The sequence below is a fragment of the Podarcis melisellensis genome (genome assembly GCF_964234715.1).
Source record: "Podarcis melisellensis genome assembly, chromosome: 9".
NCBI classification, from domain to species: Eukaryota; Metazoa; Chordata; class Lepidosauria; order Squamata; family Lacertidae; genus Podarcis; species Podarcis melisellensis.
The window spans coordinates 40,499,380-40,518,862 of record NC_138541.1 but is presented as its reverse complement, the minus strand read 5'-3'; the positions used below and the strand labels follow the sequence as shown (position 1 = coordinate 40,518,862).

The 19,483-nt window shown below is 40.5% G+C and overlaps 1 protein-coding gene across 2 annotated transcripts; it reads right to left on the bottom strand.

The window, feature by feature from the left end:
- Positions 1–5,489: 5,489 nt before the first annotated feature.
- TDO2 (tryptophan 2,3-dioxygenase) lies at positions 5,490–19,470 on the bottom strand. 2 transcript variants are annotated; one of them, XM_081926152.1, is made up of 12 exons: positions 19,418–19,470; positions 18,553–18,658; positions 15,636–15,726; positions 14,859–14,929; positions 14,097–14,224; positions 12,175–12,361; positions 11,853–11,960; positions 10,909–11,020; positions 10,739–10,796; positions 9,506–9,585; positions 8,350–8,440; positions 5,490–7,360 (listed from the first exon to the last, which is right to left on the bottom strand). In XM_081926152.1, the coding sequence occupies exons 1-12, from the start codon at positions 19,453–19,455 to the stop codon at positions 7,207–7,209; spliced, it is 1,224 nt and encodes a 407-aa protein (XP_081782278.1). In that variant the 5' UTR covers positions 19,456–19,470; the 3' UTR covers positions 5,490–7,206. The 2 variants fall into 2 exon arrangements, with proteins under 2 accessions (XP_081782278.1, XP_081782279.1); XM_081926153.1 differs by lacking the exon at positions 19,418–19,470 and adding an exon at positions 19,171–19,307.
- Positions 19,471–19,483: the final 13 nt, after the last annotated feature.

Sequence of the window (19,483 nt, the reverse complement as noted above, 5' to 3'; positions counted from 1 at the left end):
TTTGTACCAGCAAGGGTTGACTGAAGGGACACAAATGAGAAATCTGAAAAGGAAATAAGATTACCATATAACTGAGAATTATGTCATAGAACCATAGAATTGCAGAGTTGGAAGGGACCGTATAGAAAAAGAAGAGTTTGGATTTGATATCCCGCTTGATCACTACCCTAAGGAGTCTCAAAGCGGCTAATATTCTCCTTTCCCTTCCTCCCGCACAACAAACACTCTGTGAGGTGAGTGGGGCTGAGAGACTTCACAGAAGTGTGACTGGCCCAAGGTCACCCAGCAGCTGCATGTGGAGGAGCACACTGGTTTGTATCCAGTGGTGTTGTTCAGCTGAGGTATGGTTTTGCAGCAATTCCTCTCCCTCTAGTGTGCCCATGCCACCTTAAATCTGCTCTGGACATTCGGGGAACCCTCCACAGCAGATTTAGGGAGATTTAGGGTGACAAGAAATGGCTAAAAATTTCTTCCCTCCCCATTCCACTGACAGAAGCCTTCCTGTCAACTGTGTGACATCACTGGATCCTACCCTGTCTGTACAGAACTATAAAATATATGTGACCAACAAGCTATTTTGAATTACTTTATTTTAAAGAAATAAAGCAGAAATGCATAAAGGGAAACTAGATTGTTTTGGGTTTTTTCCAAGTGAATGTTTTGGAAGATTTCAGTAGGCAATATGTCATTGACTGTTCCTACAATACTTGTTGTGGTGGTGGTGGCTCCGCTGTTCAAGCTCTGAGTTAGCTGGACCAGTATTAATTTTGTAGAAATCCACAGGTTCTGTTAATAAGTGACAACCTTAGGTAAAGACTGGACGAACCAGCCCCTTCAGCCTCCTTTCTGGAATTTGAATAGCATACACAAATGTAGGAGCTCCAGGTGCAGAGAATTCTGCCCACTGTGTGTTAAATGCATCTACAATTCTCCTTTACATTCCAAATGCAGACCAGTGCATAGCAGATATTGACTGTAGAGCAGAATGACTTTTTAATGTCAGAAAGTAGCATGCCTTCTATGACAAGTGGATGGGATGCACAAAGGAGATACGGGATATGTAAAAGGGCATCGGTAGTGTTTGTCTATCCTTTGCACTGTTTTTGTCATGTGACCTGGGCAAACAGTGACACTGAGTACAACTTGTACAAGCAACAAGGTATGCTCTTATTTGAGGTTATCTAACTGAGTACTACAGAGAAAATTCTTGTGAATAACTAGAATTAGAAAAAAAGGAGTGAAGGGAGGTTTGCAAATAGCTAGAAGTACACTTGCCCTTACCTTTCATGGTGGTGTTACAGGCTGGTGCCACCTGCCTGCCGCAATCTGATGACAGGGCTCCCTTTTGGTGGCAGCCACCAGCCATCAGAGGCTTGCAGCCTATCTTGATGGCCCAGGCTGTAGATACTAGCTTCCCTGAAGATTGGCCTACTGCAAGCAGGCTTAGGGACTGGCCAACTGAGCTCACAGGCTTGGCTTGGGTCCATTCCAGGGGTATATAAGAAGGTCCACCAACCCTGACCTCATCCACTCTTGTAAGATCTCCCACTCTCCCTGCCTTTGACCTTGCTATGAGCATCCTTGGTCACCAGGGATGGAATTTCCCACCTGGCAAATTGACTCCCGCCTTGTGGGTTTGCCTGTCTTACAGCAATCAACACAATTTTGGCAGATAATAATAATAATAATAATAATAATAATAATAATAATAATAATAATAATAATAATAATATTTCTTTATACCCCACCCATCTGGCTGGGTTTCCCCAGCCACTCTGGGTCGCTCCCAACATCATATTAAAAATACATTAAAACATCAGTCATTAAAAACTTCACTAAACAGGGCTGCCTTCAGATGTCTTCTAAAAGTCAGATAGTTGTTTATTTCCTTGACACCTGGTGGGAGGGCGTTCCACAGGGTGGGCGCCACTCCCGAGAAGGCCCTCTGCCTGGTTCCCTGTAACCTCACTCCTCACAGGGAGGGAACTGCCAGAAGGCCCTCGGCGCTGGATCTCAGTGTCCGGGCTGAATGATGGGGGTGGAGACGCTCCTTCAGGTATACGGGGCCAAGGCTGTTTAGGGCTTTAAAGGTCAGCACCAACACTTTGAATTGTGCTCGGAAATGTACTGGGAGTCAATGAAGGTCTTTCAAGACAGGTGTTATGTGGTCTCAGTGGCCACTCCCAGTCACCAGTCTAGATGCTGCATTCTGGATTAGTTGTAGTTTCCGGGTCACCTTCAAAGGTAGCCCCATGTAGAGTGCATTGCAGTAGTCCAAGCAGGCTTAGGCATTGGTAAGCCTTCGTCTTGGAGGAGAGGTTGTAGCATCTGCCTGCCCCTCCAAAGGAAAAAAAAGGTAAAGGTAAAGGACCCCTGACAGTTAAGTCCAGTTGCAGATGACTCTGGGGTTGCGGAACCCATCTTGCTTTACAGGCCGAGGGAGCTGGCGTTTGTCTGCAGGTTTTTCTGGGTCATGTGGCCAGCATGACTAAGCCGCTTCTTGCGAAACCAGAGCAGTGCATGGAAATGCCATTTACCTTCCTGCTGGAGCGGAACCTATTTATCTACTTGCACTTTTTTAGCATGCTTTTGAACTGTTAGGTTGGCAGGAGCTGGGACCGAGCAACAGGAGCTCACCCCATCGCAGGGATTCAAACTGCCAACCTTCTGATTAGCAAGCCCAAGAGGCTCAGTGGTTTAGACCACAGCACCACCCACATCCCTCTCAAAGGAAAAAGGGGTATCCTATTAAAGCCATCTGGAAGGAGATGCTTCTGTCCAGATCCCCAGGTGGGAGTTAGGCACCAATCTATACCTTTACTTACCAGCCCATTGCATGCTTGCAGCTGATCAGGTGGAACCAAGGTCCTCTGCCGCCTTATAAGCAAGTGATCAGCAGGCAAACAGATTGAGGCTGCATGTTATTAGACAGGGATTTTGCTCCAGGCTACACAAGCATACTGTTAGATCAAAACCAGGGAGTGTATCATATCCATATTTCCTGATCAATTCCCACATAATAATTTCTGTAGCAATAGCAGATTTTACTAATTATTATTTCCACCAGCCATTCCTGATTTTCAGTGTTTGTGAACAACATAGTTGGCATGCTGTTATCTGGCAAGGACTTCTACTTAAAACAGCAAACATTTCTTGGACTAGAATCAGACAGTTACTCCATCCTTAACAGCCAGATACTTTCCAATCAAAAGCTGCTTTGCAGCTGGATTTTTTCAAGCTATGTTGATGGTAGATTGCATTTTGATGCTGAGGGACTATTTCTCTATCTTCCAATGGTCAAGAAAAAACAAATATGAAAATGCTGCTTAAATAAGGTCCTTTGACAGTAATTGTGAATGCACTTCGCTGTCAAGATGCTATTTAGTGGTTATCATATAGTATCACAGTTCCAGTGGAGAGACAAGTCGTGCTGTTCTAATTACTGGTTTTGATAGGACAAGTAAATGTTCATCTGCCAGTTAAATTATTATTATGTATCAGTTCAGAGACTCACAGTGCCATTCCAACCATGTTTGCTCAGAAGTATAACCCCCAGATTTCAGTGGAATTTTCTTCTGCATAAGCATGCTTGGTAGCTGGGACTAAATTGAGCAACAATTTTAAAATTAGTAACATTCTTCACATTTAGTAACAAGCAGGAATGCCTGCTTTTTACACACACAGTACAAACTCTGAAATCAGCTAACTGAATTGCAGTACCCCCAGAGTGTTGTGCCTATGGGGGCATTCGGATTTTCAGCTAAGTCTCATGAGTGTGACAACAAAATGGCAACTGTGGACCCAAAGGAGGGGAAATGTGCATGCCAGCTCAGTTTTCCACAGAAGGGGGGAAAGTAAGGAATAGGTTTCCACCTCCCACTCTTGGCAAGAGCTTTGTAGGTACCATGAGAGGCCTCAGCATCCACATACACAACTTGGGGGGGGGGGTTAGTGCTATTGGATATAGCTGTAGGAATACATGCAATCCAATAAGTGTCCATTTACTTTTTCAAGTCCCAGCTGCTAGATTCACTACACGCCATTTTGAGAGAACCTGCTCTTTGCTGAGCCACAGGCATTCCAGTGAAGACTTTTGCATCAATGGAAGATAGCCTGCTGCTGCCCCAAGGAGTTCATAATGGAACTCACTGGTGACTCCATTTACATTCACAAAACATATACACAACCGCTGTCATTGCTGTGTATGAGGCCAAATTATAATCCACCTTTTGCATTGCTTATTCTCTGGCATCATGCGCTCATTGTGTCTGTGCAGCTAACACACCTTTGTGCATACTGAAGTGCTAGAAGCTGGATAAAGAGCCGGATTCTGTACAAGATTCCAGGTCCTGCTTTGTTCACATGAGGTTTTGTTTTTAGCCCCTCCACGACAGTCCAGGAAATGGCCACAAAAGTTTGTGAAACTTGACCTTTCTGAAACACATTTTTTGATTAGCACTCTGTATTGGATTGTATGGAACCCCTGGGGAATAGACAGCTTAAAATTAGACAAATTAAAATGGGTTCCAATATCTGTGGTAAGTTGAGCAAAAGACATTGCAATTGGCTTTGCTGGATACAAGCACAAGTAAGCTTGCAGACATAGATTAGATGCCTGCATTCCGAGAGCCTGTATGTAATTTCAAGCAGACAGATTTCACATTCCTCCTCTCAGTTTTGTTGTCTTGGGGTGCAGAAGTTGTGGGGTTGTGGGGAACCAGTATCTTAGCATGAGGAAAGCTGGTGTGGTTCAGTCATCTTGAGGGCTGTCCTACCTGCCTGTCTGGCTGTTTGCTTATATGCTAAGATACACACTGTTAAAGCAAATGGCCCATGAGCAGATTAAAGGTAAAGGGACCCCTGACCATCAGGTCCAGTCATGACCGACTCTGGGGTTGCGGTGCTCATCTCACTTTATTGGCCGAGGGAGCCGACGTACAGCTTCCGGGTCATGTGGCCAGCATGACTAAGCCGCTTCTGGCAAACCAGAGCAGCGCACGGGAACACCATTTACCTTCCCACTTAGCAGTGAGGAAAAAGCTGGGGAAATTAATTCTCAAGTATATATGATGATGAAAACCCTGTGTATTCCTCTGGAGCCAGTTGCCACAGACTTCAAATGCAGTGAATAAAGTTACTCAGAACAGCATCTCATATCTTGTGACCCCCCTGCAATCCCCCATCATTTAACCCCCTATTAGAAATATTTCCGATCTAAAATGGGCAGGGCAGGGGCTAAGGAGTAAGAGAAGGTGTTGCAAGAATACTTAAAGAAGGATTTCTCTGACAATCAAATGGTAGCCTTGATTTTGCTGCCTCCTAGGTATTGCTGGTGAAGTTTCTGATGTGTTTATGTGAAGTGGCTGCTCTAAGTAAAAGCTTTGTGGCACACATTTCAGCCACTGCTTTCCACAGGATGACGGAGTTTTACTTTCAGGAAGAGACCTGTGTGCCCTGAGACCATAACAAATCAAAACATCCTCTTCCAGTCATTGCCATAAACATTTATTTTTAGGAGCTGAACAACAGCTCTGCAGTGTACTCCAGACCATCACTTATGGAAAAGGAAGGCATTTTATATATTACAAGTTCATGCCTCGGTTTTCAAAACCCTGACCTTACTCATGCTTAGTAAAATATTTCAAATAAGAGTTGAGCTATTGTGACCCATTAGGTAAGAGATCTGGGTTTGTATCTGGGAGACTAGAGTTCATCAAATACCAAGTACCTGCTGTGTGGTCTTGGGCAAATCACACTCTCTACCTTGGTTCCCTGTCTATAAAATGGGAACAACAATAATTCATCTCACAAGATTGTCATGTAGGCAAAATACAAAGTTGCAAAGCACTTTACAAATCAAAGTCAGAATTAGGTGAGTGTTGAATGCATAGGGTGCATGTTTTTCCACCTAGCAATATACTTTGTAACTTTATCAGTGCTGCAGAAATTGTGAATCAACCCCTAGAGGCATCCAGTCAGCAGCTGTGTTTTCTCTGATTTTCTGCTACTGCTGAGCTCTCCTTCTGCTTCTGTTCTTAAGCATTTATGTTCTCTGGGGAAATGACATCACTTCTGTTTAGTAGAGGCCCTAAAGTAGCATATTTAAGTCTTTGCCTATCCATTTAATATTGGCAATCTGACTTCTCTTTTAATTGTCAGGTGTTCCCTTCTCTTTGGTTCTACACTGGATTCACATGCACAAATGAATAGTATTTTGAAATGCTTAAAATTAACATTTGATCACAAAATGCCAGAATTTCCAAGCTTAAGAAAAACTGTGGTGGCTTAGCAATCAATTTGGATTAAAATATGAATAAAAGTTACCTGAATTGAACATTAGTCATTTCTGATTTTTATAGTAAAGAATCATGAATAAAATCACTGTTTCTTATTTGTATCTATAATTATAAAGGCTGGCATCCTTTTTTTTTTAGTCACTTATAATTGGAGAAGGATGAAATTCAGCTGTGATTGCTTCATAATATATGCCAAGCATTATGTACAAAATGATGTTGTGTCTTCCTAAGCCAAGTCAAATATTAGCTCAGTCCCTCAGTAAGGAGTCCTGGAGTCTCTCATAACATTACTCTATTACCTTAATAACATAATGTGGAATTGATTGTCTCTGTGCAGTATAGAAGATCAATGTGGTAAGTGGTACTACATGTTATTATCGCTGAAAAGAGGATTATATAGATTTTGCTACCTTATTTCTTCAGTTACTCAATACTACAGGGTAGATTTTTATTTTTATTTTATTTACAATTATTTCTATACCACCTCCCAAGGCATGTCACATTAAAACATTGTCTTCACAATCACAAAACTCAATAGTACAACCGAAATACATGTCTAAGCAAAAGCCTCAATGAGTGCAGTAGAGCTTCCTCCCAAGTAAATGGGTATAGGACAGCAGCCTAAAATAGTTATCTGAGCAAGCTTAGCAAATCAGACAGAACATTGTTAAACAGGGACAACAACAACAACAGTTCAAAGCATTAAAATAAATGGATCTGAGTTGTTTGCCTCATCATCTCTAAATTTTATTTGTAAATTATGGAGCTGATTATTGTGCTTTAGATGCTATAGTACATTGCACATAAATAGATATAGATTTCTATACTGCTACATACTGTATGCATAAAGTATAATGTAAAAGGACCGAGCTTCATTCAGTTATTTACAGGGAATCGACATGGAAGATTTTCAGTCTGAATCATCACTGCTGAAGTAGGAACTGTCACAATATTCTGCTGTGTAAAGGAACTTGTGAAGAGTAGGGTTCATCCTGGGGATCCAGTGACGAGGCACCAAATATGTTGAAAGGTTGAACAAATCAACAAACACTTTGTATCGGTCGCTGCCAAGGAAAAAGAAATGCATTCATATTTTTAAATATTCCATATTATTTTCTAGTTCTGTATGTCATGATGGAGTGTGCTTTTGACATAGATGGTCCTGTTATCAGGAATTTTCATGTTGTACCAGCCTCCAACACTAATGCTTGAGGGCTGGGTGTCATCAGCTAAGGCTTGAGGGGGTAAGCTGGATAGAAAGTGGTGAACTAGGGCCGTGACAGTGCTATGATCTTATGCTACAAATTCTGCAGTGCCAACAACATGGCTTCTGAAGTGGTGGGTCCCCTTTAAAGTCTGCTGTGGCCTGATTCAAGCAGCTGCATGGATTGCAGTATGAAATGTAACCAGATGAACTTATGATAAACCAGAGGAAAATTAGGGTAATTTTGACCGCAAGAGCAACCACACCAGTACTTATGGACACCATCTTTATGTAGCCACATTTTTCACATTCCTGCATTCATAGCTGGCAGGCAACATCCTTGTCCTAGCTTATAGCAGCCTTCCCCAATCTAGCACCTTCAAGATATTTTGGATCACATCCTCACAAGTGTTGGCTGGGGCAGGTGAGAGTTGCAGTCCAAGCGATGTGGAAGGTACCAGATTTTACAAGACTGGTTTATAGCAATGAATTTACTACACTAATTAAAGATACCTTTGTTGGTCCTGAACCTGCTACCAGTCACTTTCACTGGGTGGGGGGAAAATTCTAATGTTTTGAAATAGGAAAATAAGCTTATTTCTCCATCTTTACTCTCCCTGTAAACTGTTAAAATCATATTTGTTAGTAGCAGTGTCATTTTTTTTATTTATTTAAAAGAAAACCCTCAGACACAAATTTTGAAACAGTGTTAAAGCAAATATGTTCTATGTTAAAAGAATGGCTCTCTTCTTTCTTTTTTCATATCATCATCGTTTTTTGACTTGTCCTTGTGCATTGCCATTTATGAAACATGAGTATAAAGTGGAACTCTATTTCCTATAGACTCACCTCACAGTTGAGCGTAAATATTGATATCCTGAGGATCCTCCAGTCCCAGCCTTGCTGCCAATCATTCGGTGCACCATACATACATGGTTATCTAAATAGATGAACTTTTTTTTTAGTGCATATCTCATTAAAAAGGCTATCCTATTACAAGTGGAATAGTCCTTTAAAAAGTGATATAATGGATAGCTTGGCTTCTCTGTATTGCAAATTTGAGTGTCTTTACATTAACATATTTTCCCCAACTATATAATTACACAATATTGGCACAGATCATGCTTTGCAATACCTGCCTATTCAGAGGTAAGTCCCACGGAGGTAAGCGAGTATAGGATTGCATCTTTAGAGTTTTTAAAGTGTCTTGTCTAAGGCAGTTCAGTATCATATTACAGATGAAGCTGAAACTGAATGGCCTGCTGAATGTGATTTCATGGGAAAGGCAAGATTTGAATTGGGAGACTTCCTGATGTGTAGCTCAATGTTTTTCCACTGTGCATCTAGTTATAAGGCAATTTTATTCAGTTACCGTAACTAGTTCAGGTAAAAAAGAAGAAGAAGATAGGGGTGAATATTTTTTCTAATAGATAAGGTAGATCTAATAGAAAGGATAGATCCCCAAATACCAAGTAGAAAACTGCAGATATGTACTTACTGAGAGACAAAGGGTTTGTCTGCAGTATTTGTTCACCATGAGTCAGTGGTACACATATTTCAGGAATCTGTAATGCATCTTTGCTCTCAATCCTATCACGCCACAACAGTGTTAGTTTGTGGTCTGTGTGCAAAGCTGACAGGTGTCATCCACATGTAACAGCAGGGAGTAGGTAGTTATGTGATTTCCCATGTTTTGCAGGACAAGCATGAATTAATTAGCCACACATTTCATCAGTCAGTTCTCTGTACAACCTCTTGGGGTTTCAGTACTGTTATAGTAGCAATGTGCGTTAACAGCCTGGGGGGATGCAGGGGGACACATACCCCTAAACATTTTGTGAATCTTTGTACTTTTGTCCATTTACTATATTTATTTTTACCGATTTGAACTATAAAATGGTGATTTTCTTGAGTCAAAATGAGAGTGCCCCTAAACATTTTTTTAGAAAACAAGCACTGTCCGTTAGTGTGTTGTGGCAGTCATAGCACAGGAGAGGAAACTTACATCTCCATTTAGTCATCAGCACATCAATATCCATCAGAGAAGTGAGGAGCTGAAAAGGAACCTGAAAACGAGGCTCCTCTCTTAAGGAGGTGGGGAGGACAAAGGAAAAACTCATCAATGTACTAAAATTATCATTTTTTTACTGTATGCATCAGAGGAAAAGGCACATTGGTAAATACATGCTATGCTATATTTTATACTAAACTTTGCAAAAGTAGTTTAATGGCCTGCTATGGTTGAAATGTTGCCATTTCAAAAACAGCAGTAAATTGATAACAAAGATAACATTCGTAATTGGCGTCTCACAAGATTATATGGTTCCTGCTTCTATTCTTTCTACTGACATATATATGAGTTAAGAGGAGCTGGAGAGGGGAGTTTCATGCTGATGGTTCTGTAAGCGTAAAGGCACAGTTGTTTATTGACTCTAGATCACGTGGCATTCAGCAGGTAAATTATAACCAGCTTCCACACAAGATAGAAAGATGTAGAGTGCATTCCTGTGCATGTTTTCTGAGAAGTAAATCCCACTGTGTTCAGTGGGGTTTACTCCCTAGGAAGTATACTTACGGCACAGTTCTATGATCCCTTGGAGCATATTTGAAAAGGCAGACTTGCCACTTCCACACCCCAGCTTTAAGAACGCTTAGCCTTACACTTTATTTGCCAATAGTAATTGAAACATAATGTGAAATCCTAGAATGTTTCATTCTGAAATCCAAGCCCCTTCCCAACCTTCTACAATTCACCCAGGCAAAGTCTGCAGGGGGCATCTACTTGCAAAAATCCAAATACAGTCATACCTTGGTTGTCAAACACCTTGTGGCTTGAACGTTTTGGCTCCTGAACGCTGCAAACCCAGAAGTGAGTGTTCTGGTTTTCAAACGTTCTTTGGAACCTGAACATCTGATGCGGCTTCCGATTGAGTGCAAGAAGCTCCTGCAGCCAATCGGAAGCTGTGCCTTAGTTTTCAAATGTTTTCAGAAGTTGAATGGACTTCCAGAACAGATTTTGTTTGAGAACCAAGCTACGGCTGTACTAAGAATATTTCACTCTCGAAACCAGCAACCACACTTGGGAAAGACAGCAGGAAAGTGTTTTTTTTTAAAAAAAGTTTTAATAAAAAAATACACTCTGAGGAAGAAAACAAGATTGCTAGTGGGAGAGATTTTACGGGGATGAGTCACCCTTTAAGAGAGAGATTTTACAGGGATGAGTCACCCTTTAATGTACCTGTAGAAGTAGATCATTAGAGCTCCTTTCATTGCTTTGTAAGACAGCCGTCTTTCACCTGCAAATTGTAATGCATGTTAAATAATATATCAGTTTTATTACAGCTTAGTTCCATCTGGTATGCTAGAAACTGGCAGTTCACATCTGCACACTCTAATGAGCCTACCTACCTTTACTAAGGAGATGTTCGTGGCGTTTTTCATCAAACAATGACATGAGCACTTCTTTTTGTTTCTGAAGTTCTGCCAGTTGATCTTCTTTTTCCTCCAAGTCTTGTTTGGCCTTTTGAAGTCACACCAATTATTTATTTTAAAAACATACTAAAAGCTTCACTTTTTTCATTGATTTGCATAAAATGGAATATGTCCTAAGTTCCAAAATTTTCCTTAAGAACTCAGTTATGCTGACCCAAGATGCACTCAACGTCATCCAATCAGTCTCAGCTTTCTTCATGAACTCTCATTCTCAGTCTTCCTCATCCTTGTGAATAGGGAACAAAACATGCACCCACCTGCTAATTCTTCCATTAATTTATTCACAATTTTTTTTTCATATGTGAATATTAAATCTCTGTTTAACATCCCATGGGGCAACATGGGAATTAGACTTCTGATAACAAGTTCAGTGACTCGACTTGAGAGAGCCTTAACTGTCATGAGAGAACAAAACAGTCATGGCTCCTAATTACCACTCAATGGACTTTGGGAAGTTCTTTGAAGAGGTTAAGGAACCCTAAGAAAGTACTCCTGGTACTGACACAACTGCCCACAGAACCTTTGTAGGAAATATATCCCTTATTCCAAATCACTGAATTGGCAATGAGCACACACACACACAAGCTATATATATCCACACACCTTTGTGTGTGCATCACCACGTGATCCACATGATAATACAATCATAAATGATTCCTTATAGAGTGTGTGATTTTCAGCTATGTTAGAACCATATATTCTAACATAGATAAAATGGATCACACAGGCATGCTTAGATTTCCCTTCCTCCAAAATGCACGGAGAATTGTTCATATAGATGGGCTCTCTCGTGGAACTGCACCCAGGAAGTTCTCTTGCAACATACAGGCATGGATGGATCTGTGAGAAATTATGTTTACCTGCACCATTGCAAATTCTTCTTCCAGTCCCTTCAGTACATTCACTTCAAATTTCCCCCAGAAATTAAATCCTTCTGGTTCAAGTCCTGGCGTTCTCTCCAACCATGCCTTGCAAAATGAAATAGATTCACTATTATGTAGGTTACATAGCCTGTACTGGTAATATTTGATATTTTAGTATGTGAAGTGGCAGTGACGATCTTAAGAAAGACTTATGGAAATGTGTGGGCTTAAAAATAGCACAGTGTTTATATTTGAATGTAACAGTTCCTATTGGGATAGGGACTGCTTTATTGGTACCCCCCCCCCAGCAAACTCTTACTTCCACTAGCTGCAATAGAGTCGGCTCCTGTTCAGATTTAAGCAATAATTCGTTCTCTTTTCCCTTGAAGTTATCTCGATAATGTCTTCTGTTATACGGGACTCTCAGACTTTGAGGGACACCAATCTTGTTCTCCAGCAGTCGAAACTGTAAGCTCTGAAATCCTGAAGCTGGACTCAAATAATCTCTTTGGGGATAGATTAAAAAAAAATACAATTGAGAATAGATTGTAAAAACACGTTTTCATTTTACCTGTAAGCCACATTGAGTTAATCAGGGGGAAAGGCAAGGTATAAGTAAATCTAGTAGAAGTAGTAGTAGTAATATACAAATAGTGTTAATAGACACTTTTTAGCAACCCAGTCCCACAGTCCAAATGTATTTCTATTTTTGATCACAAATTTATTAAAAACAATGAGATATTCAATGCAGGAAGCTGCCATCAGCATTTTAGTGCAAATTTCTCCTAATTATACATATTTTCAGGTAATTTTGCCTAACATTCACATTTTTTCAAAGCAATTTGGCCTAATATAACATTTTTGTATGTTGTTGTTTTTTTGCTAACATGTGTTTTTATATGAACACATTACCAAAATTATATGAATTTTGTCTGCAAAATGGCACTGCAAAATTCTGAGAAGTGCAGATTTCAAAAGATGGCTGTGTTCCAGTTCACATATTGTTTTGGAAAGTGCAAACTAAGGAAGTTTTTCTCTAAATGCAAACAGAATCAAATTTCTACCTCATTGCTACTTCCTGATCCGGATTGCCCCCTTCCAAAAACCTGTAATTAGGGGAGGAAATTGCAACTCAAAACAGTTGCCTGCTACATACCAAGTGAATTTCAAGTTTGGCACTGAGTATAAGTACATGGAATTATTGCACATTTGTCTCTTGATTACCCTGCACTTCTCTCCCTTTTGTCTGCTGTTTACTCTGTGTTGGATTTTAAATTATAAGTTTCTGGTGCTGAGGCCTGCCTTCTTGTGCTTCATAAAGTGTCTCAGACAGTGATGGTACAACGATGGAATTTGCTCCCACAAAAGGTAGTGATGGCCACCCACTTGGATGGTTTTAAAAGAGGATTAGATAAATTCATGGAAGATAAGGCTATCCATGGCTGCTTGTCGAAGCAGTATGCCTCTTCATACCAGTTGCTGGGAACCACATGGGCATCTCTATGGCCATGTGAGAACAGACTGCTGGAGTTGATAAGCCCTTGGCTTTATCCAGCAGGTCTCCAACGTTCATAATGACCACAATAATAATGGAGTGTGGTACAGCTTCTTAGCTTAATAATAATAATAATAATTTATTATTTGTACCCCACCCACTCTGAGTGGCCTCCAACAAAGATTAAAAATACATCAAAATGTCACACATTAGAAACTTCCATAAACAGGGCTGCCTTCGGATGTCTTCTAAAAGTCTGGTACTGTAGTTGTTTTTCTCTTTGACATCTGATGGGAGGGCGTTCCACAGGGCAGGCGCCACTACCGAGAAGGCCCTCTGCCTGGTTCCCTGTAGCTTTGCTTCTCGCAATGAGGGAACCGCTAGAAGGCCCTCGGCGCTGGACCTCAGCCTCTGGGCAGAATGATGGGGGTGGAGATGCTCCTTCAGGTATACTGGGCTGAGGCCACATAACCACTTCTCTGTTGGCAGTGTGAACATTAAAATAATTGAATGCTTCCCTTGAGCTGTGAAACGGGCGACCTAGGGTTGCCATATTTTCAAAGGCAAAAAAAGGGGGGGCACATTTGCCAACTTCTACTTTTAATTATGGATCTCTATCACGACTCTACCCATGAAAAATAGGACAAGTACAGGAAAAAGAGGACATATGGCAACCCTGTGAGATGCTCAATTACTTGTGAACACAGCTAAGAATGAGAAATCAAATAATCAAATACAGTGTTTACCTGAAATCAAAAAAGTCCAGGGCAGTCATTGTTTCCAGAACAGAAAACTGTTCCACAAGTAGTTTAAGGATCATTGTTATCCTGTTCATTCGAGTGACAACCTTAAGCATGTTTCTCTCATCTCTCACCTTAGTAGAAAAAGACATCATTATCATGACTCAACTGGCAAGGGAGAGCAGGGCCTCTATAGGTTATTCTAATTAGGGCTGTGTCACTCAGATATGTTTTAATCACCTGAGTCTTAATTTGAATGATAGCCCAATCAATTGAATCTGCATATGAGGAAACAAAACAATTGTTCTTGGGGGGGGGGGTGCACACTTTCATTTTGTTTAGATGATGCATGAATGTGTCACACTGAGGATCATCATAAACTCTGTTTGGGATTTCTCTGTTTGCCCTGCACTTCCCACTGGCATATCCCTACTGCTGTCCATGCTTTTGGGAAGATACGGGCAGCCAAACAAATGCATGTAAACTGTCCTTGTGAACAGGAACCTTAAGGTTTCAACTGATGCAGCCTCTACATGTTTTCAGCTGTCCTACTGCAGATATTCTCCCAAATAAATACACAGATATCACTGGGGAAGGAGCAAGAGTGGAGCACAATGGTGAGAGCCTTCTCTCCTTCCTCCCATAAATAGGTCTTTAGAATAAGATGCCTGAACAGGGGTTGAATTTAAAATATTCAGTAATTATTTGGTGAAAAATAGAAATAAGAGGGTTTTTTCATTAGATATCTTATATCTCTCTCTTACTTACGTGACCATTTTGAAAAATCACTCGAACTGAATCCAGTTCCCACAGAATCTGCTTGAACCACAGTTCATAAGCTGAAATCAAAAGACACTGTTTTTGGTTTTGCTTCTTTGGGACATTGACAATGAGCTAAGCTGAAATATCAGGGGTTGATCATCACCATATCTATTATGAAACTGTCATATGGAAAAGTTGCTATCATTGCTGAAAGATAGAATCCGTAAATAAAATGCTTATACATACTGACTCCAGTTTTTGCTGGCCTCAAGTATCCTTCGTAGTTGCCTTATCTGGGCTCTCTCTGCCCTTCCACTTCAATGACTTTTGCAGCCATAAGGCAGTTTAACAGGATGGCCTCTGGGTAGTTAGCAAAAGACCCCTGAATTGGCCCTCATATGCATCTAGAGTAAAATATATGTGTGTCCGATGTCTAGAGCATATATATTTCACTTAATGATGTTTTTTCAAAACATCAACCAATCAAGCAGCTTTCCTTGATACTCATCTAAAATAGTTTGGTACCAAGACATCTAGGAAATTCTCCCCCAAACTGAATCATGCTCCACCACATCTTTCTCATCAAAATTTTAAAATGGGACAAGGTTTCTGAGGAATGGATAATATATGTCCATGTGCTCTCACTGTATTCATGTATTATTATTATTATTCATTCATAACTCTGACCAATATAATAAATATGACAATAATTTCATCATCCGATAGTCCAGTGGGGCTGCCTGAACAGCATTTGTTCTGCTCCTGCTTCTTCTGAAAGGTTACCTTGATGGGTCACAATAAAAAGATGCTCATCATGGATTTTGTTCCCCTTCTTTTCACTCTGAAGCTCCTGAGCATTCAGTATTTTGTCCAGCTTTAAAAGTAAGACATTGAAATAGTATAATTAATTCTCACAAAACTTTTCTCGGTTTGGCTTAAAAAATATATTGAACAATCAACCTGAACAACTTTTAAGTTCAGAACTGTGTTGAAGCTTCACAGATTTCCCCCCTCCCCCACCGCTGCCCCCCCCAAATAAGAGTAATATCCAAATGAGTCATACTCATTGGTTTGGTTTGGGGGATAAATTTGATTCGGTTTGCGTTTAAAGCTGAATCTAGCAAATTTGCACTTTCCAAAACAATATGATAACCAAAGGGCAGCCATCCTTTGCAATTCATACATATCCGAATTTTGTGAAGCATTTCTCCAACCAAAGAATGTTTGCAAAAATGCACGTATTACGGTAAAGTGTGCATCAAATGAATCTATTAGTGAAAGTAACATACAAAAATGCAATTTAAGGAGAAACCACTTCCCAAAATGTGTGCATTAGTCAAAACTGCATTCAAAAATATGTGTGTTAATAATTCTGGGATCTGTACTTCGTTAAGGGTGCTGAGAACTGGTAGGAGACCCCTGTTCTGTTCACAGACCTACAATTTTCAGAGTTCTCTGTGAGGAAGGATGGACTGTTAAACCACTCTGAGCACTCTGAGCACTGTAACTCCATGAGGGAGAACAGAGGTCTCCTAACAACTCTCAGCATCCTTAGGAAACTCCCAGAATTATTTGGGCAAAGCCATAACTATTTAAAGTGGTATCAGAGCACATGTGTCAGAAACTAGAAGGAACTGAAAAACAACATTAATTGTTTTGCTATTGTAGCTTTCGTAGGTTTTTTTTGTTCTTATCTGAGATGTCATTCCCAAAAGCTGTTTTGATTCAGTACTGTCCATTATAGTCTATACTGAATAACAGCAGCTCTCCAGAGTCTTATTTCCTCAGCCCTGCCTGCAAATGCTACTGAGTTAATGTTTTCATAGGGCTTTGTTTTGTAAGCCATCTTTAAGCACTTGTCAAAAGGTTGCTCTTAAACCCTGCAAATAAATGAGAAGAAGGACAATTGTTTGAATTATCTGTTGATACCGTTGTCTTGCAGCTGTCTACCTAGGCCTGGCTGGTCACTCTTTAATAGAAAGGAGAAATGGTCACAAATATGCCCTAGGTCATATGAAGTTGAAGAAAACTGAGCCACTGGTCCATTTAACCTGGTATTATCACTCTGATTGGCAAGTGCTTGCCAGAGTCTCAGGAAAAGGGCATTTCCATCACCTCATCCTTTTAACTGGAGATGCTGGAAATTGAACAGGGGAACCTTTCACATGTAACACTAACACTAAGCAATGCCCCTTGGAAGAGAAATGTTATAAATATCAACAAGCCCATAAGTGAGCACTTTAAGCTTGGGGAAAAGTCCATTTCTCATCAATGAGACAGGAATTGGGAGGGGGACTAAACAGATAAGATTAACATCAAGGTATTCAGAAAACCCTGTCCCTAATCATTGTCTGTGGTAGCCAGGCATACAGACACACAAATTTGCCCCATGATGACTTATTGTCAGGCAGGATTAGTGGCCTATGCAGGCTTTTGTAATGTAATGTAAAATCATCATCTGACTTCTGCCAAATAAAGCATCTCAGCTGACACAGAGTAACAGAACTGCTAGTACTAACAACACCTTCAACTCTTAACCATTTTCTATATTCAGATCCCCATCTCAAAAACAAAAAAGTGAAATAGAGTTAAACTTTTAGAAAGCATAGGTAAAGGTAAAGGGACCCCTGACCATTAGGTCCAGTCATAACCGACTCTGGGGTTGCGGCGCTCATCTCGCTTTATTGGCCAAGGGAGCCGGCATACAGCTTCCGGGTCATGTGGCCGGCATGACTAAGCTGCTTCTGGCGAACCAGAGCAGCGCACGGAAACGCCGTTTTCCTTCCCGCCAGAGTGGTACCTATTTATCTACTTGCACTTTGACGTGCTTTCGAACTGCTAGGTGGGCAGGAGCTGGGACCAAGCAACGGGAGCTCATCCGGTCGCGGGGATTCGAACCACCGACCTTCTGATTGGCAAGTCCTAGGCTCTGTGGTTTAACCCACAGCGCCACCCACGTCCCATTTAGAAAGCATAGCTTAGTGAAAACCATTATAATTTTAAAACTTTTTATTACCTATTATTATAGTTGCATTAACAATTGTTATCATACTTACTAATTTTTTTAAAAAAAATTGGTACTGTAATTTGTTTGTTTGCAAAGGGCATTCTGATCACCCCCACCCCAGCAAAATTCACAGAAAATTAGAAATGCCTGGGGGGAACAATTTTCCGAACCCAAAGTTAGAATACATAAAGGCTGCAATCCTATACCCACTTATGTGAAAGTAAGGGCTTATCGACACCTCCGTTTGCTTTTCCTCCCCTCCCCCCGGGAATCCAATTTTTTAACGCTGAATTGGCAGTTGTGTTTTCCATGGATTGCTGTTTGTTCCAATTTTGCGCCAAAGAGTGGGTTTTCCAGGGGGAAGTGGTGGGGAAAAGGAAAAACCGCTCAGACCCATGCCTAGAAAGTGTGGGTCAAGTGGGAAACACTTCAGACCCAAGCTTTTTTAGGCATGGGTCAGGCAGAAGTGTGGAAAAGCCCTAATTGCCAATGAACTTGGTGGAACTTGCTTCTGAGTAGATACGTATATGAATGTACTGTTAAATACCTCACTATTATGAAGGATATATTAGCTACCATTGAAGATGTGGGTAATTATTTTGCGTAGCCACAAATGTTCAGTATGTTTGCAATTGACTATTTGCAAAAGGTCCAGCTGTCATTGCTGAAGCTGCGCCACTAAGTCACACTTACCTGCAGATAGTCTCCATAGATGAGGCCACCTTTGCTAGCTTTGTTTAGCCCTTCTTGTGATTTGTCGCCTTCCTCATCCTCCAGTGACAGCTTCTTAAAATTAAATCTAGGAATAAACAACAGACATTCCTAATACCGGTAAAAGTGATATTGCGTGTATACAGTCTAAAGATCACTTATAGAAAGTATTCAATGTTAGCAAGAGTAACATAGTTCAGATCATTCAAATTTGCCTTAGAGTGATTACATATATTCATATTATATATACTAATGGAAGTGACCAAAGTGACTTGTTCTGACATTATAATGGTTCACGTTTTTAACATAGCTGAAAAATACTGATTCAGCAGTTCCATCTTTTCATGTAAAAAGCAATATAAAATATGCCACATCAATTGCTAAGATCCCAAAAAGTAGCTTCTTGTGGTTTGTTTAAAAAATATACCCTTTTAAAAGTTGATTATCTACCCATTAGGCAGTATTTTATTCTTTCTTTTTGTCCTCTTAAAGTTTGGTCATTCATAACATACCCTCCAACATTCCTCAGAAAACAGGAACATTCTGTTCTGTGCCTATCTAAATTACTTCCTTATTCTTTAAAGAGAGAAATGTACTTACTGGTATTTGTTCTCCCAAAATGGACACCCACTCATGACTCCAGAATCTAATAACACACTGAGTCAGAATCACCTGGAGGTAAAATATATTGACATTTCCTAAATGCTAGCAGAACCGTTTTTGTGTAACCTGATCCCATGATTTAAGCCAATCCCCCTATTCAATAGCCATTCCTCTTGTCATTCATCTACAATCATAGAGTATATCCTGAAACAAACTCCATGAAATATTTGTTTTGTCGACTGACCTTGGTTCAACCCAAAGAAGAACTGAAGAAATGGTCATAAAGGTCAAGGGGTCACAGTGAGCAACT

Excerpts from the sequence above, each read along its gene's own strand:
- TDO2 (XM_081926152.1), bottom strand. The coding sequence starts at position 19,455 with ATGACCATTTCTTCAGTTCTTCTTTGGGTTGAACCAAG. Across the intron at positions 14,930-15,635 it reads TTTTATTGTGACCCATCAAG|CTTATGAACTGTGGTTCAAG; the intron begins GTAACCTTTCAG and ends TTTTGATTTCAG. Across the intron at positions 7,361-8,349 it reads TATTTACGCTCAACTGTGAG|CGACCGATACAAAGTGTTTG; the intron begins GTGAGTCTATAG and ends TTTCCTTGGCAG.